The 25,384-nt window shown below is 41.0% G+C and overlaps 4 protein-coding genes across 13 annotated transcripts in view; 2 read left to right on the forward strand and 2 right to left on the reverse strand.

Moving 5' to 3' along the window:
* Nucleotides 1–38: 38 nt before the first annotated feature.
* LOC107274906 (kinesin-like protein costa) lies at nt 39–5,407 on the reverse strand. 7 transcript variants are annotated; one of them, XM_015754474.2, is made up of 2 exons: nt 5,274–5,407; nt 39–3,416 (listed from the first exon to the last, which is right to left on the reverse strand). In XM_015754474.2, exon 2 carries the CDS (start codon nt 3,375–3,377, stop codon nt 867–869), a length of 2,511 nt encoding a protein of 836 aa, XP_015609960.1. In that variant the 5' UTR covers nt 3,378–3,416; nt 5,274–5,407; the 3' UTR covers nt 39–866. The 7 variants fall into 7 exon arrangements, with proteins under 7 accessions (XP_015609960.1, XP_024935605.1, XP_015609959.1 ...); XM_025079837.1 differs by lacking the exon at nt 5,274–5,407 and adding an exon at nt 5,123–5,253; XM_015754473.2 differs by lacking the exon at nt 5,274–5,407 and adding an exon at nt 4,436–4,633.
* On the forward strand, nt 5,398–8,860 carry LOC107274917 (lipopolysaccharide-induced tumor necrosis factor-alpha factor homolog). Of its 2 annotated transcripts, none has more exons than XM_015754499.2 (4): nt 5,398–5,671; nt 6,792–6,956; nt 7,076–7,367; nt 7,442–8,860. In XM_015754499.2, the coding sequence occupies exons 2-4, from the start codon at nt 6,794–6,796 to the stop codon at nt 7,542–7,544; spliced, it is 558 nt and encodes a 185-aa protein (XP_015609985.1). In that variant the 5' UTR covers nt 5,398–5,671; nt 6,792–6,793; the 3' UTR covers nt 7,545–8,860. The 2 variants fall into 2 exon arrangements, with proteins under 2 accessions (XP_015609985.1, XP_015609983.1); XM_015754497.2 differs by having other exon boundaries at nt 5,399–5,671; nt 6,787–6,956; nt 7,442–8,850.
* On the reverse strand, nt 8,851–11,198 carry LOC107274912 (acetylcholine receptor subunit alpha-L1). 2 transcript variants are annotated; one of them, XM_025079840.1, is made up of 8 exons: nt 10,978–11,198; nt 10,853–10,897; nt 10,668–10,777; nt 10,418–10,598; nt 10,169–10,352; nt 9,653–10,009; nt 9,337–9,548; nt 8,851–9,238 (listed from the first exon to the last, which is right to left on the reverse strand). In XM_025079840.1, the coding sequence occupies exons 1-8, from the start codon at nt 11,164–11,166 to the stop codon at nt 9,035–9,037; spliced, it is 1,482 nt and encodes a 493-aa protein (XP_024935608.1). In that variant the 5' UTR covers nt 11,167–11,198; the 3' UTR covers nt 8,851–9,034. The 2 variants fall into 2 exon arrangements, with proteins under 2 accessions (XP_024935608.1, XP_024935607.1); XM_025079839.1 differs by having other exon boundaries at nt 9,653–10,352.
* The window catches only part of LOC107275136 (acetylcholine receptor subunit alpha-like 1), a 68,906-nt gene continuing 54,658 nt past the window's right edge, over nt 11,137–25,384 (forward strand). Inside the window, exons 1-4 of one of the 2 annotated variants that reach the window (XM_025079838.1) lie at nt 11,137–11,273; nt 11,451–11,943; nt 12,628–16,642; nt 16,731–17,032. The gene's annotated coding sequence lies outside the window, so the exon portion shown is untranslated. Of the gene's footprint in view, nt 11,274–11,450; nt 11,944–12,627; nt 17,033–25,384 lie in introns of both variants that reach the window. The other variant, XM_015754969.2, reaches the window with a different exon arrangement.

The raw sequence follows: 25,384 nt of genomic DNA on the forward strand, positions 1-25,384 counted from the left end.
TATACGTCGTAAAATGGAAGATTGAAAAAATTATCGTATTTACATCAACATAATATAAATTTATTTACAAAAATTACAATAAATAATGTAAATACACTGATAGGCGAACGATACGTTGTCCACTCGCTATTGCTTAGGCTATTTTTAATACATGATATCTAAATGGCAGCGTAATGTCAATTGTTTACCTTATAAATCGATTGTTACATGTTATTAGCAAACTGATTCCATTTTCTATTGTGTAACTGGGAAGATACTAGAATGCTAAAATTAATACATATTTGGCATTCATAGAACAATTGCGATCCATACAATTGGATTTTTTACATTTCTTCTTACGGCTAATGATTCTTATTCTTTTCTTTCAAGAATCTTCGATTAGCTAATACAATGATATAATTGAATAATTCATCACAATCTTTGCATTTCTCCAAAGAATTCTTACCTGCTAATAAATATCCGTTGTAAGTATATAAAATTAGTATAGTTAGATTGGCATATAAGGCTTTCCTTTAACAGAACATTCACTTTAAATTAAATATAATAAAACCAAAAAAGTTCCTACATCAGATACTTCATCGGTCCATGCACATGTAAACGAGGTTACAATCAAAGTTATCTTATCACACAATTAATTGGGTATTAATTATCGCCAGGGAACACTAGATTAAATACTAACAGAAAAATAGAGAGAGCAAATGGCATCTATAATGTGGAATAAGCATCGTGACCCATCAGCTATTATCACATTCTTCATCAGTAAACTATAAAACATTACCTTTTGAATCATTCAACAAATGAAGAATCATTGAGCAAATGTAAGTAATGTAACGAACATAAAATATCATGGGATGACGAAATATCCCTTACTTTTTCCTTCTGTCACAGTCAGTAGTCTTTTGAATTATGAGTTTGTTCCGCTGTCTGGTGACTTTAGTAGTAGGTCGGGTATTGTGTGTAATTTGTTTGAGTCCTTGTTGAGGTATTCTAGCAGGACTAGTAGTCCTAGGTGCTATAGGTCCTTTCAGTAACGCTTCAACATCAGCCAGTCTTCTACGCAGTGTACGATTCTCTCTTTTGTACTTTGCCAGGTCTGAATCTTTATCTAAACGTTCATGACCTGAGCTACTAGTCTCCTCTGCAAAGTGTCTGAACATTAAATGTAGTTTTTCTTCATGTTCTCTCTGCATTAGCACTATTCTACGTTCAGCCTCCAACTTAGTCTGCTTCAAGGCATTGGATAGAGCCTGGATGTGCCATTCCTGTGTCTCAACATGTGCCTCTAGTTCAGTCGTTTGGATCTCTAGGTTTTTTGAGCTCTCCTTCAGGTCAATTACCTTCAGGAAGTATTTGTAAAACAAAGTTCTCATTTCGCCATCTGATAGTTTTGCTAACCTCTCCATCAGCATCCTCTCACCCTTTTCACGTTTGGCTTGGTTCTCGTCAAATCCTTTGCGACCGCAGATCATTTCATTTTTATGTTCGATCATCGCATCTATTGCCTCAATTGTTTCACCGCACTCTAGGAGTTTACGTTCCTCCACGGTCGTTAGAGTACGTTCCTTCTGGAACTTTTCATCCAGGTCGCACTTCTCGTCGACTAAACAGTCTCTGGTCCTTCTAAGATTCCTAATTTCATGTCGCAACGCTTCTTTCTCATCTGTGTCAGCAGTTCTCTCCAGATCCATTGATTTTTCTTTGAGAACATGGTCCAGATGTGAGATTCTAGCACTTACTTCTAGAAGATTCTTCTTCTTCTCGCAGGAGTCACTTCGAGACTTCATATTGTTTCTCTCGTCCTCACTTTCTGACTGCATTTCCTTTAGCTTTGATGCTGTTAGGTTGTACTTTTCCTCCAGGTCACGTATCTTCCTCTGGTCTTCTGCTAGTTCCTCTTCTAGCTGCTTTTTTCTCTCTTCCTCTTTTTTCAGTTGGCGTTTCAACTTTTCCATCTGTTTCTTCGAAGAGTTCAGAGAACTCTCCAGCTCCAAGACCTTCTTTGCAGAGTCCCCTGCTATCTGCTTTATCATCTCAATGTCCATCAGTCTCTTCTCATAGTGAATTGCCATGTTCTTATATAATTCTATTTCTTTTCTATGGGTTGATTTTTCATCAGAGTCCTTGTATAATGATGCATTTTCCGCTTGAGCTAATTGAGTCCTGGTATTGTAGTACTCCTCCTCAAGTTTACTTCGTTTACGTTGAAAACGTTGTTTGGCACTAGCTCGAGCATCAGAGTTTTTAATCATATCTGCTATGAAGCGCTCTTTTATGTGGATCGTTGTTTGGAGTTCTTCTATTCTCTTATGAGCACCTTCTAACTCGGATTGAATCTTCTTCACTTGGGTTTGTTTTGCCTCGTTATTTAGGGCTAGGGTTTTCAAAGTTTTTATTGGTTCTGGAACTTCATCAGTCTTGAGAGCATCAATCAATAAATCTGGGGAATTGTCTTTCTTTGCAGAACATTCTTTGGTTACTCTTAATAAGTCATTTTCTTGACTCTCCGGAATCTTTGATTCGCATTCTGGAGACTTTTCTAGACTCTGTTCCTGATAAGGCTTTAAACCGTTAAATGCTAGTACACCATTACACATGTCAGAACCAGGAAGCATTGAATTCCTTCTGGAATTAGGATTTCTGGTAGGAACAGGTCTTACAATATGCACAAAATCTTCAGTAGTAATTTCAGATTGGGATGGTATTATGGTTACTCGAGTACCACGAAATTCATCTTTACGTGAGTCGACGATTTTATCAGTTTCTTCCTTAAATTTTCTCATACATTCATCTAACTTATCTAAGAAATCTGGATTCTCTGAACCAACATCACTTTCTTCCTCCTCCTCTTCATCAGAAACTTCACTGTCTGATACCGAACACTCTGACTCATTATGGAATTCTGTTCTATGTCCAGACTCATCTGTTTTCTCATCAGTCTCTGTAACTTCTTCAATACGTTCCAAGGAACGCCTGGTGTTCTCTGCAATCCCATGTAGACTAGCAGTTTCGTCACTAGCAATGCATTCTACATATTCTTGTTCCATGCATAGCCACTGTTCGATTAAATCCTGTTCTGAATGTGGTAACTTATTGCTAACAACAAGTTTCTTAAATAGTCCTTCTGCATTAGAGACAAGCTTAAATAACTGTTTTGCTGCAAATTCATAACGAAAGCACAAATCTGCACTATAGCTATGCTCCCCAGAAGTTGCAGAGGTTGTAGTATCATGTGTTTCATCACCAGTTTGCTCACTCTCTTCCTCAGGAGGTTCTGCATGATGACGGAAAGCAGTTTCATCTATGTAGTTCCCATAACAACGATTGTCAAGCCCATTTGGGTGGATCCATAAGCCATAGTGCATCATGGCTGGCTGCATAAAACTGTTTTCCTTTATTGACTTTTACATTCTTAGCTCCTGCAATACAAAAATTGTACCCAGTACATTAATAATCAGGTTATGTTATGTTCTGTTCCATTACAAAGCTAATTAACATGTCACAGAATCTGCTCTCTCTAAACAATCTGATTCAAGCAAGTATTAAGTTCATTAGGATACTAAAACCATAATCCGTGTAATCTGTTAACAATGTATCATAAATTGAAGATATGTCAAATTATAAAATATCAACCACGCAACATCCACCTATTTCACAGAAGACTCTGGATGCTTCATAATATCAAGATTATTATTTATCAATTGAATTTTCTCAACACTCACTACGTCCACATAAATGTCAATCTCCAAAATTCCGACCTCGTCACGTCTTCATAATTAGTGAAAAGAAAATTTGCTAAAACTGCAGAATACGATTCCTTATTGAAGGACTACATGTAAAACAAAAGCTAAAAACTCACAGCTAACCTGAAGAAGGAATCGCATTCTGCAGTTTAGTCGAAAATTTGAAAAATCTACTTAAAATTTATTATCTATTATGCACGTACTCCAATAATTAAATAGAAACTTTAACTCTCGTTTCTAAACGTCTTGAGAATCTGCCGACATCTTTGACGGTGTGAGCATCGACCTAAACTTCATCATACTTCGTACTACGTAATTACATATTGCAATGCGCCTCACGTTTGGCTGGAAGTGAAATGAACACTTGAAAAATCATTCAGGAATTCGAGAAAATGTTCTTGAAGGTCTTTCACGTGCTATTGTAAAACAGTATTATACGATATGTTAATCCTATTAATCTGCGTTTAGTCTAGACTACAAACGTCACTCCGTCTCCTATAATCTATCCACGTGAACTCTCAATATGTAGTCATATTTAGTTCTAATCTATCGTATGTTAATCAATATACTTTCGGGATAGATAAGAAAGTCGTTTTTTATCTCCATCCAGATTGCGGTAAAAGGATTAAATAATTATCTGGTTTTCGTCTAGACAAAGTTAAAAATATATATATGCTCTAGAATGACCAAATTACCTGATTTTTTGTAGTTACAATTTCTTGTTATCCGAAAGTATTCGATAAGTATAATTTTTAGTGTAAAACAATCAGTGTACGATAATATATTATGACTCATAGAAGTTTGCTCATTAGTGTATGTACACTTTTGGTTATTTTTGTTCAATTATATACATATAGATTGACTTACGGAAGTCACGTTATTACGCGGACTCGATAACGAAATTATGAAAGTTAGATAATTATAAAAACTGGTATGTATAGTTTGCCCATAAATAAATCGTATTCGAAAAGGGTCATTGTTTTATAATTTTTGAGGTAAAAGAGTCCCCTCGTGTACATTTTACACGTGGATGGATTATATCTCTTCAGAATACTTGCTTGTATTTTTTTGCATTCCTTTGGAATAAGTTGCCATTTACAGAGAGTTATCACCTTGAAGAAATAATAGTATTGAATCATTAATAATGACTGCTAAAATGCTATCTATACAACTTTTTAATATATTTCGTTTTGGTTTTCATGAAAAACGCTCACAGACGGTATCGAAACTATTTTCGAAAAAAACAATCAATAGGAAGATTGTTGAGCAGTGATGTAAATCAGATCGATTTCTTTGATCGCATAAAAAACATCTCCATCACGTCATGGAGCCTGCAATTAGAATTTTAATTGAAAGTAGCAGTGTTTATCAGAACTCAGAACCTGATTGTGAAGTCGATAGATTTATGCATTATTAGGTGATTTTTAACTCCAGAAGTCCCGTTGCCAGTTTTGTCTTTTACTTCTCTTCTCTCACGTACTGATACTCTCCTTATCACTAGGTTTATTTTAGCAGAAATCAAACGGCACTTACATTAAGTCACTATTATAAAGTGCTCACAAGTCCCCGCTGTTATTCCTACCCATCCCACATCCATAGCACAGCCTTGGACACTTTTCTTCTTTTCCCTGGTCACCACTGGTCACGATCAGTTCAGTTGAGTTCGGTCTTCAGATTGGTTGGACGCCGCTGAATACGACTTTCTCTTTGGCACTTACAAATATTCAGCTGGCTTTTGTTACTTTTCAATCTTAAATATTCTGTAGCTGATTATTGGTTGTATATTATTTGTCCAGAGAGAAAAAATTACATAGAGTGATTTGTGTGTAGCATATTATTTTTCTGTATCTTATATCCTGTATAACCTATAATCGAAGGACAGGAGTGATTGACATTATTGGAGTTGGATTTTGACGTTTCATCAGTGTCAGGTAAATCTATTAATTTTATTTTATAAATGCTTGTCATTTTCTTGTGTTTGAATGATATTCATGTTCTAAGATTTTCGACCTTGTTATTTGTATTAATGTTTTCCTAATCTTGTATTTAGCAATTATGGTATTTAATTTTTATTATTGTGACAGTTGTGTGTCCTTCGTTAGTTTTGAAACAAAAATGCTAGGCGTTTTTGCAGTATGGTACATGCTTAAAAATTGTTTAGTATGATAACCTCCTTGTATATATGGTCAAGACTAACTGATATTTCTTAGAAAAGAAGTAGTCCTGATATCTATTTTTGAGAATTGAAAATCATGCGATAACATTCATAACATACATAATTGATCGACATTTCAGTTAACTCTTATGATTATGATACTCATTTGCATATTGAGATTTATATACTGACTTTCTGTAGGTTTAATTTGCAATATTATTCCTTAGATTGTTTACTTGCCTGTCAGACAGAAGTGCTAGTAGAATTTATATTACAAAAAACAGTAATTCATATCTGAATAGATGCTATCTAGAAATTTGGTATAAATAATAAGTAAAATATTTAATTGGTAGGCAATGAAATCAAATCAGAGAATTCTATAAAAGTTGTATAATGCTGTGTGTCTAACACCATACAGTTACTCAATAACCACTAACTTTCTATTCCCATAATGAGCACATGCTTCCTATTGGCGATTATGCCTAGATTGAATAGGAAGCAAAAGATTGAATAGAACAATCAATTCCTTTAAACACGTTTCATGATAAGGAACTATCAGTGACATTTAAATCATCTTGATAACAGCAGCTCTAGACATATGTCTGATATTCGCTCATTACGTCTTCACGGCATCTTACGGGTACGATTTATCGCGTGAAAATACGCATAGGGGACACGTAACAGTGACTCATAGAGAACGTGAATGCCGATCGAAAACTCGAATTTCACGCATAGTACGTCAGTCGTCAACCTTTAAGAACCAAATATGAGTCACTGATAGCTTATAAAAGCCCTGTCTTAAGATCATAATTAACATTTACAATTAATTAAAGAATCTTCAGCTATATTAAACTATTACAGATAAATAATAATATGTTTTATCCTTCATAGAATAGAAATGGAAAAAGATCACGGTCTTCCTGGGGGAAGCAATGCTCCCAGTGCTCCAACGCCATCAGCTCCACCATCCTATGAAGAAGCCATGGCACAGTCCAGTGTCCCAGTAGCACCTGTGCATGGTGCACCTTATCCTGTAGGATCCATAAACATGCCAATGCCTCGTAAGTCCCATTTTACAATCATTGTCAACAAGTATTCATCTGTTAAATATACCCTGTGTACCATGATGAGTATCAAAAGCATGAACTCTCCAATGAATAATAATACTATCTTTACGCAGAGAATCAAAGACAATCCCAGCTTCATCCTCATCCACAACAAGGAGCAACATTGATGCCAGCACCACCAAAATTCACACCACAACTCTGCAGATTCCCACAGACAGTTACTGGACAACAAAATTTTCCACAGCCTCCAACAGAAGCTCGCAGAGCTCATACGATGACGTATGTGATGGGTCCACATCCTATGAAAATGACGTGCCCAACTTGTTTTGCTGATATCAAAACAACAACAGTTTCTGATCATCAGCCCAGTGCACATATATGCTGCATCGTTCTCTGTCTCATTGGGTAATTTTCAATCTTTTTCAAATACATAATTTTCATTCGAGCGACAAGATTTTCATAAAACGTTTCTATTGCAGATGCTGCCTGTGTTCCTGCTTGCCCTACTGTATGAGCGCATTCATGAGCGTTCATCACTTCTGTCCTAATTGCAAAACCTACATTGCCACATGGAAGGGTTGATTCGGCGTCCTCTCATTATAAAAAGAGCCATTATTGGCATATTGATTAAGTTCCAGTGAGTCGAGGGTGCGGAGTTCCTCGACGATAGTTTTGCTTTTATACACGAGATAAAATAGCAAGGAAGAAACAAAAAAGTTAATTTCATACAAACTCGCTGGCTGTGCGTAACAATGGCGTCTCTCGTATTTTTCCTTCATAGGGACGTTTAGTTTAGATTTATGTATCAGCGCGTGACAGTGATGAAAAACACTGTAAAAACAAGGAAAAGCAAAGCCAAGGATACTTAGCAGCATAAAATTGTACGAAAACAAGCATAATGGCTATTGTGACATTCCATTGCTGTACAGCAGTATCTCATCAACGTATCTCATAATTCCGCAAGATTTTCGATGCAAAACCTTTTTTTTTCATTAGAACTGATAAAAACATGAAAAGGTAATATGAAAGATATCGAAGGAGCGATAACGGTTTAAGAATTTAATCACTTCCGCGAGAAGATATTTCGACTTAACCCACGACTGACTTAACATTCGTGCAGTTTTTTTCTTTTATATTACTTTTTATTTTCAATACGCTCATGACGTCAGGACAGAAAGACAAGATAATCATATATCTTACCCGTCCCTGGCCTTTCTTGATACGCTCATCTGGCATTTTATTATACATATATACACCGTGGGACATACCTACGACCCATCGTTCAGCTAGCGATTTCTCGTTATTGTAAATAATGAGAAACAAATTATCCTAGATATTTATCATACTAGTAAACACGATAACGATAATGGTAATAATAATATCGTCATCCTAATTAATATTACTATACTGTATTGTGTATTTGCGAACGGATGACTAGATTATTAACCCAGGAATGGTCGTGTGATTTTGTTCTCCGTTTGAAAAGCATTGACTTGGGGTGCCTTGGACACCGCACGCGTCCAATCACGGGTTAGTATGGGATTCTCGAATGAGTGTGAGATGATGTGCTGATAATTTTTAGATATCAGGCTATTCTTAGCTACACACACATATATATATATATACATGTATGTATGTACTCATTGAGTAACAGGACCAGAGAATGAGATAGAGAGAGAGTCTGTGCTGTGTATGAGAGAGATAGTAATTGGTGCTAATTGATTAATTGTTCTCGATTATCGCCGATGATAAATTAATAATTGATCATTTTGATCATTTGTATTAGTATATATGCAATTAAAGGATTTTATATACATATATATATGCGAGTATTAGCGCGATGTACTACATCAGACTGCAATAAATATGTAATTATTCGGTTCCCGTATTACGGTTATCTTCTGCTTTATTAGTGATTCAAATGGCTATCATTTTACACCCTCGATTGTTTGTTCCGGTATAAGAAGAAAAATTGAATGGATAAAAACATTTTTAACTGTATTAACGTTTCGTTTCTTCACTGACAATTCTAAATTATGCTATAATAATGTATCAGCGTATAACCGATTATCCTAGTGTCCTAAGAAACTTTGATTTGGTGGTAGAAATTGTTGTTGAGCTACGGAGGAGAGTTCCATGTCTATGGGCTTGGTGTCGTCGTAGAGAGCTGGTGCTTCGCAGAGGATTGTGAAGGTGCCAACGATCGAGGCTATTGTGAAGATCCAGAGGAAGAGACGGTCCAGTACCATAGCTACGAAGCCCCAGTCTTGATCTTCCTGATGACAAAACGATATTTATGAAGCATATTCCTGGACTAAGGTCATCCTAAGACTCCACTGTAGAAATGGGACACATCCTTGACGACTGTACGTACCGCATTGAATTCATCTTGTCGCTGAATGTGATGCTGGATAAACATTACATTGTGAAGAGCCTTCTCTAATTCGAAGGGATATTTTTTCTTAGGCGTTACATCACTCAGAGATTCGTCAAGTCCAGACATTACTGTGGGGAGGCCATTGTATCCGCCAAGACTACCCACCAGGAATCTATTGTGAGCAGTGGTGGTATGAAGTCCGTTACATCCTATTTAATAATATCAGATTAGATTACCTGAATTGGTATTAAGCTATCAAGAGACTTGGGAAAGTCTCGCGTCAAGAACGTATATTAATTATTACTGTTATCACCTCCTAGACCTTGATGCCTTGCTGAATCCGGTGATGATACTATAGATGACGACTGAGCTGCTGCTGCAACGGCGGCGTTGAATTTATTCTTCTTGCTGCTGGATCTTCCACGACCCTGGATCTTATGTGCTGCTAGATCATTGAGCAGATCATCTGGCACTCTCATGAGTAATAACTTTGGCAGTTTTCTTATAAATACTATCCGCACCCAAGGTGCCATTTTGTGAGTACTTGGCTTTCGATAGTGCACATTCAGTATTATAATTGTTATCACTACGGAGAGCCCTACTAGTATCATTGTGAAGAGAAGGTATTTGCCTAGCAATGGCAGTGCTAATGATGTTGATGGGATGATTTCTGATATCAGAAGGAAGAACATGGTTTGGGATAAGAGAATATTAATGCAGAGTGCTATTTTCTCACCGGAATCTGCTGGCAGATAAAATGCTAGCACTGATAGATAGGAAATGCTTACGCAGGGGACTATTAGATTAACAGTGTAAAAGAGGGTCTTACGTCTTAGGGTAATGTTAAAGAAAATGTCAGGGTAAGGCTCGTGGCAGCAGGGATAATATTTCTCATGTCTTTCTGCTGGGACATCCAGTATATCCCATTCCACACTTGGATAATATTCCCTGAGGTCAATTCCTACCTTGACGTTGTTATCGCCCATGTTCTGATTTATATGCTTCAGGTCGATCTAGATGGACAATTTATTGACGTTAAAAATAATCCAAGGACTAACTTGGAATTCATAATAATTACGTGGAAACCGTCGTAGGTCCAGGAACCGAATTTCATGAAGCACGTTTGCTGATCAAATGGAAAATATCGTACGTCGATCTCGCAGGAGGACTTAAAAATGGCTGGTGGTGTCCAGAGAACCTTTCCGGTATGGTGTAGAATAGCTTTCGTCATGGTTGTCACACCGTATTCACCATCGGCACTAAATTGTTTTATATAATATATAACATAAAGTATAATATGATTATTACATAAGATTAATTTTACGTACTTGTTGTACAGGACTATATCCGGTAACCATATGTGTTCACTGGGTACATAAAGTTCAGTGACCCCACCATACTCTAAAGGATCCCATTGGAATTTGTGATCCTGCCATTCCTAAATTGAATGATAACGAATTAAAAATATGAAATGGGTAAAGAATTTAATGATTTTATTGGACTGATGACTTACATGCTCAAGCCAGACATTGGTGGTGAGTATTTGATCCTTGAGATTCTAAATTAATAGACAGCAAGCCATAAGATCCATAATTCCAGGTATATAGATGTTAATAAAATCTTGTCAATTATCATTACCAGATCAATAAGCTGTGACAATCTCAGTCCCAGCTTGACAACAACAGTGTCAGTATTATTAGACACAGGACGTATCAGTCTATTGTAATTAGAGAGAAGATCGTCATATAATCTCTTGGCATCAGGATTACCCAAGGAGTTCCTGGCCAGGATACTGAGCACCACGATTCCAAACTGGAGTATCATCATATTCCAATTTACCTAGTCCACAGCCAGCATTGACAGAAATCCTATAAATAGACGTAATAACATGATTTTATTGTTGGCTCTCCAGTTTATCAGGATTACTAATATAGGTATGCAGCTGTGTTATAAAAGCATAGCCAATTCTCTCTACTTGATGAGTATTCTACCAAATTAGAGAGCACTTGCGCTCGTTTTGCGGGCAATTACATCAAGGCAGTGCACCCCTTTCCTCAGCATATCCCCTTGTCCACCCCAAACACACTAATTGAACCCTGTTATTTACATAGCTCGTTAAATCAGGAACCATTAGAAATGCCTGAGCGAACCGGACCTCCTGCATAGTATCTATAGCCAATACTTTTATTGATCGTTACGTCAAGAGATCATGCCGCTTTATAAGGACTAATCAAAGAGAGATTTTTCAAGATAATGAGCCGAATAATAATTGGATATAAAATTTAGCACAGTGATGGAAAGGTAAAAGGAAGGAAAACAAAGGTCAATTTTTTAATGCTGTTAATACTTACCTGTTGCATATTGAGCTTAGGATAATCTTATGTCTATCTGTACAAGGATTTACGTATTTGGATTCAATATGCATGTAAAATATATATTGAATCCCTATTGATTTCAGAGATTTTCTATTATCTAATAAGCCTGTAGTGCTATTGCTACAGTTCAACGACCTGTGCACTTCCGGTCAATTAGTTCCGGTTCCCCAATACTGCAATGGCGGATAGATTTGAAAGTGGTAGTAGACAAGAATGCCTTTGTTATTAGGTAAAATTTTATTGTTTAAATATATCAATGCATATTTTCAGAATTTCACAATTATTAATTGTACTTACAAGTGAATTACGTCAAAATCTATTAAGGTGACCTTTCGGGGGATGAGTCTTCCTTAAAGGTGTCATTATCAGTCATTCACCAAGCAGTTTCATATCAGTATGTGATACTGCTGATGGCAGTTCTCAATGAGGTTTTCAGACTTTCTCCCAAATGCATATTATTGTAACTCAATTGACACTTTGACAGAAGGTAAAAAAACAGAGACGTGCTGTGTCTCCCGATTATTTTCCAGTCAAGAAAACACTCCGCTCTTGTTGGATGTCGGTGGACCACTGCCCAGCAGCGAGGCTGCGCGCTCATTACATTAGTCAAGATCAATACGCTACTGCGCGAGCGCCGGTTGCATTTGCTCTCTCCGTATCTACTGAAACGCTCAGCTATCATTTTGGCTCCGGCTACCGATTAGGATGGACGTGTTTTATTATTTCCCATTTAAAATAATACATTGAATGATATATCCGATTATAGTGAATTTTATTGCATTGTTGAAGGATTTTTCATTCTCCGCAGCCAGTGGAATATTTTTCATGAATTTATTCTTCTTCTGCACACGGATACAGAAAGAGCAAACGTTATATGGTGATTACTTTTTGGAAAATAATTTATTATTTTTAGGAAATGAAAATAGCAGATAACGATAGAGTCTTACGGTACCCCTGTCATGGACCAGTATCACTGATGCAAACCAGCTTAGAGTATAAAGGATGCTGGTAAATGATTCTGTGTCAACCATGGGATCCAAATGCGCTGGGGGTTTCATCCTTAAGTGCTGACTGGTAGGAAATTTTGCGGGCGTAAATTTAGCAGTCTGTACGTTCACACCTGCGGAAGCGCTTGGTGAGTGTGAGAATTTCTGGATAGTAGGAAAAATCGGTCTAGCTAAATTTTCCATATAATAAATATGCATCGTGCAAATAGGGAGAGCATCGAGTATAAAAAGACGACGGGTCTGGAAAAAAAGGGATACTGATAAAATGAAGAAAGAATCCTAAAAAATAGAGGTTAGAAAGAAAAAAATTGATTATCTTAAAAAAGCGGAAATTACGAGAAAGATTCGATCTTTAATTGTGTCTATTCGGCGAAAAATTGCAAGGTCTCCTGTGTCTCTCTGTATCGTCTTGAGTTCCTTATTTCTTGCTCAAAGTCAAACTGTTTGGCTTCATCAATCATAGTACACGTTGTAGGCAATCCTTCATAGAAATCTTGGAGGCTAACCGGAAGTCCTCCCCTAGTAGAAGGCTCGCGCCTGTTATAACATCCGGCAGATCGGAAACACCCGGTATCCGGAAAGGTTCATATTCTCATAGAGTATCTATGTATAGGGTTTTTTAGTACAAGCGGACCACCATAGGTGGCTCTACCATAGAAATCAAATGGACAGGCTAATTTCAGATAGTGCGTTTGTCGTTAATAGCTAAATAGATATCTGACTATCCATAGGTATAACCTACAAATCAAGATCTATTATAATTACTCACAAGGATTATGTTATAGAGTATCAGATATGATATCAGTGAACTGGAAGTAAAATGTTAATTGTAATATCTATAATGTATATAGCATTCTAGCTGAAACAGAAGAGAACCATTGGAGCGCGTCAAAAGGGGATGCCCAGGACAGGATGGTAGTTGGGATAAGGTGGATAATTAATGTGATGTCACGCATCGAGGCAACCTTCCATCGTAGTCTGGCGCTCTTTCACCCCCTAGCGCAGCAGGAAGCGCTGCCAGGTCGCCACCCCTTGAGAGGCAGGCATCCACTGAAAACTCGTATCTCGCCTAACATAAGATAAGCCGAAATCCTATTATAGTTCGTTGTAGATTGCCCTAAATAGTTGGCATTCGCAAGTTGGCTGCCGTGAGGATGGTCCTGGGGATAAGGTTACTGAGGGCGAAGAGAGGGCTATAGGTGACAGGGTGGTTCAAAAGCTGCGGGTTACCCAGAACACTAACTATATGTATATAACAGCCAGGAAGGTTCTGGAGTTTAAATGAGAGTTTGCGCCCCATAAATTATTGCATTCGAGTCGCCGCCTCCTGTACATGTAAACACGCCTTTAGCCCGGTCCTGCCTCGCCCATCCTTATCCTTATATTCAGCGACCACCCATCTCCGACCTTCCGCAGCGCGATCAAGGTTGAGAAATCAAGATCTGATTGGGAGAGTCGATAAATGAATTATTTATATAAAATTGTTATTATAGGTATTGAACAAATGAATATATTCGGTGATTCGATGGCGTTCATTTTGGCTCTAAGAAAATCATCAATTCATGATGACATACAATTCGTACCCTTAGGATGACCCGCGTGGGAACCTGTTTCCCTAGGGTCCCTAGGGTCTCCCGACAAAACCGTCTGTCACCGACATCATCCTCTTGGAGTTCCTGACCTCTTGGTGACGTTAATGCAAGACGTTTCTCTTCCGTAGGGAGCGCTGGTGCGGGGTGAGGCGGAACAGTCCAATGAACTGACAGTTAGAAGTCCAATTCGACTTAGATGTTATTCCCCACGAAATGAGTTTCTTCCTGAGGAAGGTACTTTTTTCGGGGTTAGTCGATACGAGTCCCCAAGTTATATCCCAAAATAAATTAGGGGATGTCAGAGTTCAGTAATATCACTAATCCATTATAATCCAAATATAATTTACTTACAGTATTCCTATTGAGAAAAGCAATCATCCTTCCGCAGAGATTTCCTGTTTGTAATCATCCATATTCCAATTTTCTTTTGGACCAAGTACACTGTAAGCAGATATAGCATTGTCTGGTTTCAGCATCAAAGAGATACAAAGACTAGGTAAGCAATGTAGCAAGAGCAAGGTAGCTGGCACGTCTAGGTGTACGCGTTCAGCACCCCCTGACGACTCAACCTCGCACCGCGAGTGTCGGTATCGACTGGGGTTTGTCGGGAGTGGGTGCGCCGTTCTACTGGTGGGGGTAAAGAGTCGTGAAGTTTCGTGGATCCTCGGGTAAGATCGTGAGGTTTCGTATAGCGGGTTTCAGGCACATGTTCAGCTTATAGGAATGGAATCGGCTGTAGTCGGGTGTCTTCGGTTCATTCGGGCGGTAGATGCTCGTGCTTGTAAGCGCTGCTACGGGCTTGTGCAATATATAGAATACCGGGCGGTTCGCTTCGGGTAACTTCGACGATGCTCGTGCCCTGCCGGCGACGTCTCGCGTCGGGGCTTCCACATGGTTTGGTATTGGCTCCCGGGGCGCAGGGTGGCTGTGCGACGGCGACGGGGCTGGCGACTACGTACGCGACGCGACGGGGTAGCTGCACGACGAGCCCCTGAGTAACGGGGAGCTTCAGTACTAAGGAGGGTAGTTTGCCGGACTGTTTGTGCGATCTGGACGATGGCGTAACACGTCGAGAATGTTACCGGGAGTGCGGCCAGTCCTTGAACCTTGAACGAGATTACATACTGTTGATTTGGATTATTATGAGATGCACGTTTTTAAACCGATAGATACCTTACGCTATCAAGCCGGGTATATTGTTGAGACTGTGTCCTCGTGCACCTTCTTCGCGATACGGATTGAATCGGTCTTCTTCAGACACTGAAGAGAATTCTATGATACTGGAAGGTTTAAAAGGTTCGCGAGTGTCGGGATTTAAAGCATCGAAAGGAGAGTGTTAAAGGGAAATACTGTTAGGCAAGAGAAGCTTGGCCTTCATCGAGGACCTGGTGAAGTGATTGAATGAGGTTGCTGTGACTCCTGTAGATCGACGGCTCCCATGTATTAATTCCTGAGTCTCGAAGTTCCTATTTATTCTCTCCAGGTTGTATACGTTGTTTTCGATATGTTCATTTCTTTGTTGTCTAGTTTGTTTCTCTGTCTCTCTGCTCCATCCAGCCGTTCCTTTTTCATCTCTCCCGCTGAGCGTACTTGAGAGGAGAGAGAGTAAGAAGAGAGGAGGCAGTATCAGTCTCTGAGTCTACGTTACAGCACAGCACGTCATCCATATCGCAAGCTCTACTACTTACTCGTACACGTTCACCTTCGCAGCCGAGACTATCCCACTCCATCCCATAGACCCATCTACCCAGCCGTTCTACCCCCCACCAGCGCCATCACCGCCGCCACGAGCAGAAGCAGCACCACCACCAGCACCAGGGTGAACCCAGTGAACCCATCCCTTAGCTAGGGAGGTTAAAGCGTGCTAAAGTGATCTTTTCGCCGTGTGTCCTCGTCGTGATCGCGACTCCTGTGGATGGCTTCAGGAAGTACAACCGGAGGATCGTCATCGCGGTGGATGATCCAATCGTATTGTGGATTAGAAGTGTACAGCAGGTGGACCGACACCTGGTGAATCCGAAGGAGCTGCTCGATTCCCGGTAACGAGCCTCACCAGGTGAATTTTAACCTCGTGCCGGGAGGATGGACGCGCCGTGGACGTGCCCGAGGAAGCTCGGCCGTAGGAGTAGCGGGACGAGCTACGAGGATAAGAATAAAAAAGAGTGTGGGCTTCTTCGAGGATCGCGACGACCGTCCCTTGGCCCACCCAGGATCCTCTACTGGTAGCGTCTTAAGACGTGGTGTGTCTAAGCTGCTCAAGAACTCGTGGACGTGGTTCAGGGTGGAAGACTTCAACGTGCTACGGTTTTTTATATCCAAGACGATCATCGTACGTGATGTTTTGCATCCTGCTTTCTATTTGGTGCTTCCTCAATAATAACTTCTGAAAGTTGTATCGATACCTTCTTCGTCACCAGGTTAATACTCGACGACGTCGTACTTCCTCTCAGGGTATACAAGTGTTCGTTGAACTTACTCTTAAGCTATCATCATACACTCACTCCTGGCCTGATTTTACCCTACGGGGATGACGCTGGCGGGCATGGGCCCGTCCGAGCAACACGACATCCTCGTCCTCGCAACGCTTCTATGGGAACTACGAGTATCCTTTGCGATCACCTGCAGGACACTCAGGACGCCCGGGGTTCGGTAGCTCGTCCTTCCTTATTGCTCTTCATCGACGCCCGCGGGCAATGTGCCCACCCGCCGGCAACGTAACGTGAGTTCAAATTACTCTATACTTTTTAACGTTTCACCTTTCACTCCATACCATATATTTTCCAACCGGTACTTTAATATCATCACTGGCGACGACTTTAAACTTGTTTCTGTCTGCCTGCGCCATAACCTCACTTTATTGCCTACTATGATATCTACTGTAAACAAGTTTAACCGCATGTCTACTTAAATTACACATAGATATGTACTTCATCCTTTCACATGCGACATCTACCTGTTACTGCAATTTTATCATTTTTATATTTTTATTTTATAGAGAAATAAAGGTGCGATCATCAATAGTCGCTGGTGCGTCCATAGGTATATTATATTTATACACCTGAGTATTATACCTATCTTCAAGGGCTATTATATATATAATTTGATGGTATCGATACTAAACTTGCCACAGCACTTCGCTCTTACCGAACTTGTGGTGAAACCGTAAGAGCATGAAGGGACCAAGGGACCAAAATGAGTACTAGTATTCTAGCACTATGCTCCCACTATATCCGGAGCACTTGAGTACGCTCCGCGTGTTCTTGATTACTTACCAGGACTGTTGTCAATGGACACCCTATAGTATACACCGTTTATTTACTTTCTCTACTTAAAAAGTGACAAGCCACTGAATCTTTAAAAGGCAATTTTTTATTATTATAACTGTCAACTGCTCCACGTTCAAAATCACTAAACCAAGCTTATAATCCGTAGGAGCTGTCGAAAATTGGCTACACAGGAAATCCATCAAGAGCGGGTCACGTCTATTTCGTTCGAAACGTTTCTACGATCCCAAGGATACACAGTCGTAATGTTAGATTGTCGTTAACGTGCAAGTAGATACGTACCGTGCCTGTTCAGACATCCAAGTGCCTACAGGGGGCTCCTACTCTCTTTAAGAGTAAAAAGCCATTTCCGGTTCAGCTACTCTGGAGATTTCCGGTCGTTCCCTTTTTCCTTTACCTGAAACACCCGGGAAGGTGGAGTGAGGTGAAAAAAAAGAATTGATCTTACCAGAGAATCTTTTAGAGGATTCGAAAATCCCTATGGTACATTGGACACTGAAAGGATTCTGTAGGAGTGACGTAGAACGCCATTGATCGACTGTCAACAGCACATTGTGTGTCCCTTAATGCCTACTACAAATTATTCCGATGATACCGTGCGTTCAGTCAATCAATTTCGAAGGTAGGCTGAAAGGTAAATGATCCCGAAATTGCGGACAGCCTAACGAAATCATTGGTTTGGCCTATGATCCTTTGAATTATTCAGTAAATGATCATCTGGTTTTTGACTTCGCTCGGTTTACGTGCCAGCAACGATGCTCGTACGGAGAGACGATCGAATGATCAATAACCATGATAATTTTCGACTGTCTTTACCAACCGATCGATTTTATCATTACTCGATTAATGATCTCTATCATTGGCCACACCATGACACCCGGCTATCACTGCCTGACGCGGTATCAGGATTGATTGGCCCGTTAAACAGGAATAATTAATCGTTTCTGAAACGTCCCGTAACAATGATCACTGCACAGGTAGACAAAGACTAGAAAAAAAAAGATTTGTTCCTATATTGTAAAAGCGGCGTAATCCAATCTAGGAATTTTTTAAAAATATTTTCTCAACATCATCATCACACAAACCAGTAGATTATTCGAGAAAAGTCGACGTTCCCTATGGAACAATTTATGACGCGTGTCGCGAGCAGCGTTTTCCAATTTTCTAAATAACATCACCTAGATCCTCCCTTAATTCCCGAGCAGCCTTCAGGAGGCATAGAGCAGAGCCTGCTAGGACGGCAGTATCCGATTTATAAGTAAATCCCTATCAAGCCGAGAGTACCGTATCCTGCAGGAACCTTTAGTAACTTATGTAAAGTGTGTTAGCCCGTGGGAAAAGTGCGAGGCCAAGGGACTTGTGTTGGTCAGGATTTTAAAAAGGGGAATGCTACGTACACAGAACGTAACGGGAAGATCGATGCTATAGTATCCGTACTATTCACAGCGTTATTTCAAGTCTGACCAAACACCGGTGTGTACTACTACGGCCCATTTACGTCTAGATATTTTGAGCTTGAGCGTCGGGACGCTTTCGCGTGTACTTAAAAGGACTTTTATACATAACATTAGTTATATACCCGTTTGTGTACCTGTATATGCGGATGTTTATGTACGAAACAGGATAGTTTAATACGTATGGGCTATGGATGCTTACAGCGGTTAGATATAATTTTGTACTTACATAGGTCAGCTATACATATATTATATATGACGTATATAATATACATATATACACTAGCATACGTGCCGCTTAGCAGAAATGAATATCATGAATACGATGAATAGATTTTCAATGTTAATTTCCGGTTAACCGACTCATCCTTCCGCCACTGGTTTGGTCCTTAGGGTATACATATATAGTCTTTTATATACATACATTACAATACCCCCAGGTATATACGTATCTGCCTACTAACCATTATGCCGACTGGTCTCTTTAAATACGTATAATTAAGCTGTGGCCGCAATTACTTTGCCAAGTTTACAGTCAAAAGTAGACGACCCCCTGTTTAGGACGCTTTGTGGCTATCTGGACGCCATTACTACTGGCCCTGTGTATTTTACAAGAGAGGCCAAATTATTCGGAAGAATTAAGGCGCTTCTTCTCTATTTAGTTCTGCCTACCGAATTGTTACTATATAGTCTTTCCTGTGGGTGCGGACCCTTCGCAGGTGGGTAGGTGGTACGCGGAATAGGAATGAGAGCAATGGTGGGAGCGAGAGAGCTAGGAGCATAGGAGATACCGTGAGAGAAACTGAAAGGGAGGAGAGTTTCGTCGAATTGGAGTTTATTAGGAGAGTCACGTATCAGCCTGGACCATCGGGGCAAGACAGTGCCTTCTGGAAAGAGATTGATGATCGCATTGCGAGCGTTAATAATCTGGGACTAGTAGGTATATATAGAGACAGTACTCGTGCCCAAGTACGTATCATTAAACAGTTGAGCCTCCCTTGCAATCGCTGTAAACGTCCCGACGTAAAAATATACCCGCGAGTAAAGAGATTGATGACCATATTACGGCTGCTCATTTGGATGTAGTCAAGAATGCTATTGTGTGTGGTGTGTGTATATGTATATATATATAAAACAGAATCACCTGTTTCGAGGATAAATAATGCCCTAGAGTCGGTAGGATTATTACTTTTGAATTGATAGACAACTGCTTGGCCCCTTTTTAACGTGGTCGGTGACGAGAACAAGGGGCCTTTTTGACTCGGTGTAAACGTTGGTTGTAAGAGACACTCGGTTGGCACCTGAATAACGTGTTGGTTTATTAAAAACAGGGGCCAACTTGAGTACTCCTTTACCGTGTAACTTTTAAATTCTTTAATTTGGAGTATTTTGGAATTTAGTTTTGACATTAAGCTTCGTTCACAAGTTCACTGGTCACTTACGTGTGTCCGTGTATTTGATCTTTATTGATTTGATTCTGTATTGAGTTTGCAAAGTTGATATTGTATGCTGGAGCTGTTCATTGTGGATCGGCCGATCGATCGATCAATTCACTGATTTTTTTGGTATGTTTTAGCAGCACAGAGTGTTTTATTAAAAACATTAAAAAATTATAATCGGTAGGTTACATACGTGACGGTAGCAGTGCTTGTTTGGAGGGCTACGTTAAAATAATAAACGTGGGATTGGTTGTTGCATATATATAGGGTGGCTAAGTGGGTTGAAAAGGATATGGAAATAAAATTGAATATAACGGGTGTACAAGATCTCGTGAAATAATCCCGGCTGGGTAAGAGAGCGGAAAAAGAAAATATCCTGAAACCGGCCACGAAATTTAATCCCAGGGTAAACAGGCGGTACATGCGCCAACGGTAGAAGCGAAGGGTGGATGAATAGAAAGTGATGCACGGGGTGTGCAGATATTTTTGTATTTACACTCTTCGCACTCTTCCTCTTTCTCCAGGTCATTCACACTTTTTAACGTAGTCAAATTATTCAGGACACACTCCATGACGTATATACAGTAGCACTCTGTATGCTAAAGAATATTTAAATTGACGTATGCATTTTATGCATAGCTGCACAGATACTCCATTGAAGTGCTCCCGTGTCAATCGTTAATGGCGGACTTTTGATTTAAAAATATTTCACGAAATATACTTCCAGGACACGGTGTATATACCCCGCACGACGCGAGATAGACCACCAGGGGGTGTGATTGCAAAAGTTTTTCATCGACAGCTCCCTAATGTTATGACAGCTGTCAAACTCGAAGGATCCATTTGAATCATGCCAGCCGGTATATACAGTAAATTTATTCAGTCCACCTGCATATTTGTACAGTAAATTCGTCATAACAGCATAAACCAACGAGATTGAGATATCCCATTAGACAAATGGATAGTTAGGTTAGACGAGCAGATAAACACGTGGCTATAGGCAGACAAGAGGCGTATTGGGGTGAATTCTCAAGCGACAGCCTGTATATAGGAGTGTCACCAGGGGTAAGTCGTATACCAAGACCGTTTGTTACCAGTTTCACGAGATCCTCGACAAAGGGCCTTGGAGGAATGATACAGGGCGATTTCGATGACTAAATGTCCTGGGGTCACACAATGCCTCTAGGGGTTAGGGAGGTGGTCTCAGCTCTTAGGGGTTAAGGGTGGTCGTATGTGGGCGGTTTGAGTATGGGTGCTTCGGGGGGATGATTCTGAGTGCGAGCATACACCACCCTGTAAGTAAAAGTCTACCCAGTTTCTTCTTATACGACAGTGCTCTCTCTTTCCGTTTTTCTTGAGGGTTCAAAGGTCGCGGCTGCCTGGATACTCGTGCACCTCTCTGTGACGGCTGCCTTTAATGGCACCACCTCCTCCTCTTACCATTTACTCGCGTACTCTTAGACACACTCCCTATTTTTATTTTATCTTGCATTTCTTTTTTTCTTCTCCATCCGGTGGGGGCGGGGGGGCCGTCTCCTCTTCGCTGCGTCTTCTCTATGGTTTCCAGAGACCTGGACTTCCTCTTCCATCAATCCACCTACCCATTGTAATTACTTAACGATTCTTACCTCTCGCCAGGACACTTTTGATCTTTTTTTTCAATTGTTCCATCCCTGCAGTGACTTCATGATTCCTATCTCCCCCCCTCACCTCCCCCTATACCCCTTACCGCCCCGACATTTTTTTTTGCATATACGCTTTCTTGTATCCTTTTTTTCTTCTAATTTTCTTCTTCTCTCTTGTTAATCCGTTTCGTTCTTTCCTTCGGACTTCCGGTTCTCTCCGCCATGAAGACACTTTTCTTCATTTTGCAACTTTATGGCTTTTTCTGATCTTCCTGACTGTCGTGGCAATTTTTTTTTTATATTTTTTTTTCCTTCTACCACCCACTTCCTAGACCCCCCCCCTTCCCACTTTCTTTATCCCGGCATTCCTTCTCCGCTCTTTTTCATATTTCACTGTCTTCCGAAGCCTCTTTTTTCTTATTGCATCGTCTTATCGGGAGGAACACGTGTAACACGTACTTCCGGTTTTCTATGGCGGCAGCCCACGGGGGCTTTACTCGGAGAATCCTTCTTCTCGAACGTTCATCTCTTCTAATGCGAGATGATCTTGTGTCGTTCGGGCTGCTGCTCGCCCTCCAACGAATTCATCCCCCGCCATCCTGCAGCCTCCCCATGCTGTACCGTAGTATCTATTGTCCCGTGCCAGTCGAATCGAAGATCGACTGTTGTCAGCGACGAATGAGATTGTCAGAAATAAATTCAGTTACCTTCAGGGGGTATATACCGTTATCCTGTAATTCGGTATAGAAATAAAAGAGACAGGTATAGGTAGAGTGCAGTGGTACACGAGTGTCTATAGAGTCTATACGGTCTATGCATTATATGATGTCAACGTTCGACCTGGGTCAGAGGGGAAAGCTTGACTCTATCTTCATCCTATTAATAATTCCTACTAATTAATAAGCACAAGGCTGGAAAGGACCTTTCTCGATATCTCGTTCAAATGTCGGGGATTCCCCGCGCCAGTCGAGATCTCTCCCGGGACGTTTTCCTTTTTCTCTTTCGCCCCCCACACCTTTTCCCTTTGCTTCAATTTATTCTTTTTTTTTTCTTTCCATAATTTCACCCCCTTCGACTCTCTTGGGTCTTCGTATTCCCTTTTTGACATTCGCCATCAGCCGTTTAATTAGTAATCCAAAACGTCCAACTCGGAAAACACCAACACTTTTGTGTACTAATTAATTAATTAGTCGTGCAGGTACTCGACGCGATTTCTCAGGAATAACGAGCACGTACCGGATGTTAATTTTTCCTTCGACTTCGACATATCCGTACAGCTTTTTTTTTATCTTCACTCGTACCTCATCTCCTCCTTGATTTCATCCCCTATTTCGCCCCGTCTATTTTCGCTTTTAGCACCCCGCCACTTGCCACGTCGGCCAAACAATTGCTGGATAATTACCGAAACTTTGACTGATAATTGATCGTTCAGCGACCTCCTTTGTTACCGGAAGACACGAAAATCGTTTTTGGTCCGGGAAGGACCCGAAAAGGGGGTGACGAGGGTAGGAGTAAAAAAAATCAAAAATAAAATTACAGGTCTGGGTGTACGAGGGAGAGGAGGTACCACCCTCTTGACACAGAGCATTCACAGTCGTAAGATTCACCAAGTCCCGACTATCATCCGCAACCCGTTGGCAGGACCGTGTGAACTCACCCTTATACAGTCCCTGGAACCTGGAGTTCATCTCAGCAAGGAGACTGAAGTTACCAACGGAGTAGGAATAGCTTAATTCAATAGGAGTGCCAACCTTCCTGCCTTTATCAATAGAAGCCCCTTTGAACGTTATTAGGAGACAACCACCCCCCGCACTACCCTTGCCCACTACACCCCTTCTCCAGGATCCTCGCCAAACTCCCAAGACCCGATGTCTTTTTACCACCCTGTCTCTTCTTTGGCAAGCTCGTCGACGCCCGGCGTCCCCGGGCGTCCTATAAACCAAGACGTGCATTGCCTAGGAAACGTTTAATTGTATCGGACGTGGCAAACCTTTCCTCTTAGACCCCGTTTCTCCTCCCTCTTGGCGTTCTCCACTTTGTACCTAACCCAACGTGATCCGTTCCAGGCCAACCTGACCTACAGAGAGTCTAATCCCTAATCCAATGGGAGGCTAAGACCCCGCGAAAGGAGAGCAGCGTGGAAAACATCAACGTCTAAGGGTGTTTTCGTGTGAACGCGTTGTGTATGTGCCTTGTCCCACTCCCCAGCCCGTACACCCACAACCAACCCCTATCTACGTTACTCGAGCCTATCGCCGGTCGTTAGTGCTATTAATTGTGCAATTGGTTTAATTCGTCGTTGCGTTACTGAATAACCGTGCTGGTTCCACTTCTGACGGGGCTCGATTGTTCCACCGTGCTAATTGCTAATGAATCGAGAAAATGTTGGGGGGGTCGTGTAGGCTGATTTCAGGGCTGTTGGTAGACGTAGAAAAATAAATGGCGAGCTATTTGAGTGGCGGGATGGGTGGGTGGACGGGGGTTGGGAAATGGGGCGGAGGATAAAGGGTTTGCAATTAGGGGTGTAATAAAAATAAGACAGCATCCCTGTTCACTGTTCCACTGTACCTAACTCGTTTAGGTGGCAGCTGCAACCATTTCTATTTACTTATTATATTACCTGGTCGCTGGGTTCGGGCGCGTCACCCCGTGAGGTCGTCACCGGGTCGAGAGGTGACACCGTGAAAATATATACGCGCGTCACGCTCTACTTTTCATGGAGGACCGGTGTCTGTACGGTTTTGCGAAAATTTCGTATATTAGGGGTGGCTTTAGTTAAGGGCGAGATACGTTATACAATGCACGTTTTCTGGAATAGTATTGTCGGTGGGGATAATAAAATTTTTTATTTTTATCCTATGGTCTCGGTAGCCGGAATCGTGGCGTTTGGCTTTAAGGGTCGCGCGAGGTTAGGGGATAGGTGGTGGTGCGGAAGGACTCAGTGAAGTTTAATCGAAGTAATCTCATAGCTTTAAGCGCGGTAATTTTAATCCGACGCCCATCGCTGGATGAGGGTAGATAGTCCTCTTGGTCGTACCGGAGGGGTCGGAGCGGGCCTGGCACCAGGGACGAACGATAGTGGGGCGGCGCGACAGGGCCGCCGGAATATTTGTAAAACTATGCGCGGGCCCCGAGGGCGCCTCGGTTAGGGGCTTTGTGAAAATGGGGTACATACGAGATAGGGGAATGGGGCTGCAGGGTTGGATATACTCGGGGAATTCCGTGAACTGGCTGAAATGCGCGTTGGGGGATGGGTTATAGGGGATGGC

This window comes from Cephus cinctus, unplaced genomic scaffold, assembly GCF_000341935.2.
Source record: "Cephus cinctus unplaced genomic scaffold, Ccin1 Ccin1_scaffold0123, whole genome shotgun sequence".
NCBI classification, from domain to species: Eukaryota; Metazoa; Arthropoda; class Insecta; order Hymenoptera; family Cephidae; genus Cephus; species Cephus cinctus.

What these genes read in the sequence shown, in the direction of transcription:
- LOC107274906 (XM_015754474.2), bottom strand. Translation starts at nt 3,377, where the DNA reads ATGCAGCCAGCCATGATGCACTATGGCTTATGGATCCACCCAAATGGG.
- LOC107274912 (XM_025079839.1), bottom strand. Translation starts at nt 11,166, where the DNA reads ATGATGATACTCCAGTTTGGAATCGTGGTGCTCAGTATCCTGGCCAGG. An exon ending in GATATAGTCCTGTACAACAA is followed by an intron (nt 10,599 to 10,667) that starts GTACGTAAAATT and finishes AAAACAATTTAG; the next exon opens with TGCCGATGGTGAATACGGTG. An exon ending in GACAAGATGAATTCAATGCG is followed by an intron (nt 9,239 to 9,336) that starts GTACGTACAGTC and finishes TTTTGTCATCAG; the next exon opens with GAAGATCAAGACTGGGGCTT.
- LOC107274917 (XM_015754499.2), top strand. Translation starts at nt 6,794, where the DNA reads ATGGAAAAAGATCACGGTCTTCCTGGGGGAAGCAATGCTCCCAGTGCT. An exon ending in CATAAACATGCCAATGCCTC is followed by an intron (nt 6,957 to 7,075) that starts GTAAGTCCCATT and finishes ATCTTTACGCAG; the next exon opens with AGAATCAAAGACAATCCCAG. An exon ending in ATCGTTCTCTGTCTCATTGG is followed by an intron (nt 7,368 to 7,441) that starts GTAATTTTCAAT and finishes TTTCTATTGCAG; the next exon opens with ATGCTGCCTGTGTTCCTGCT.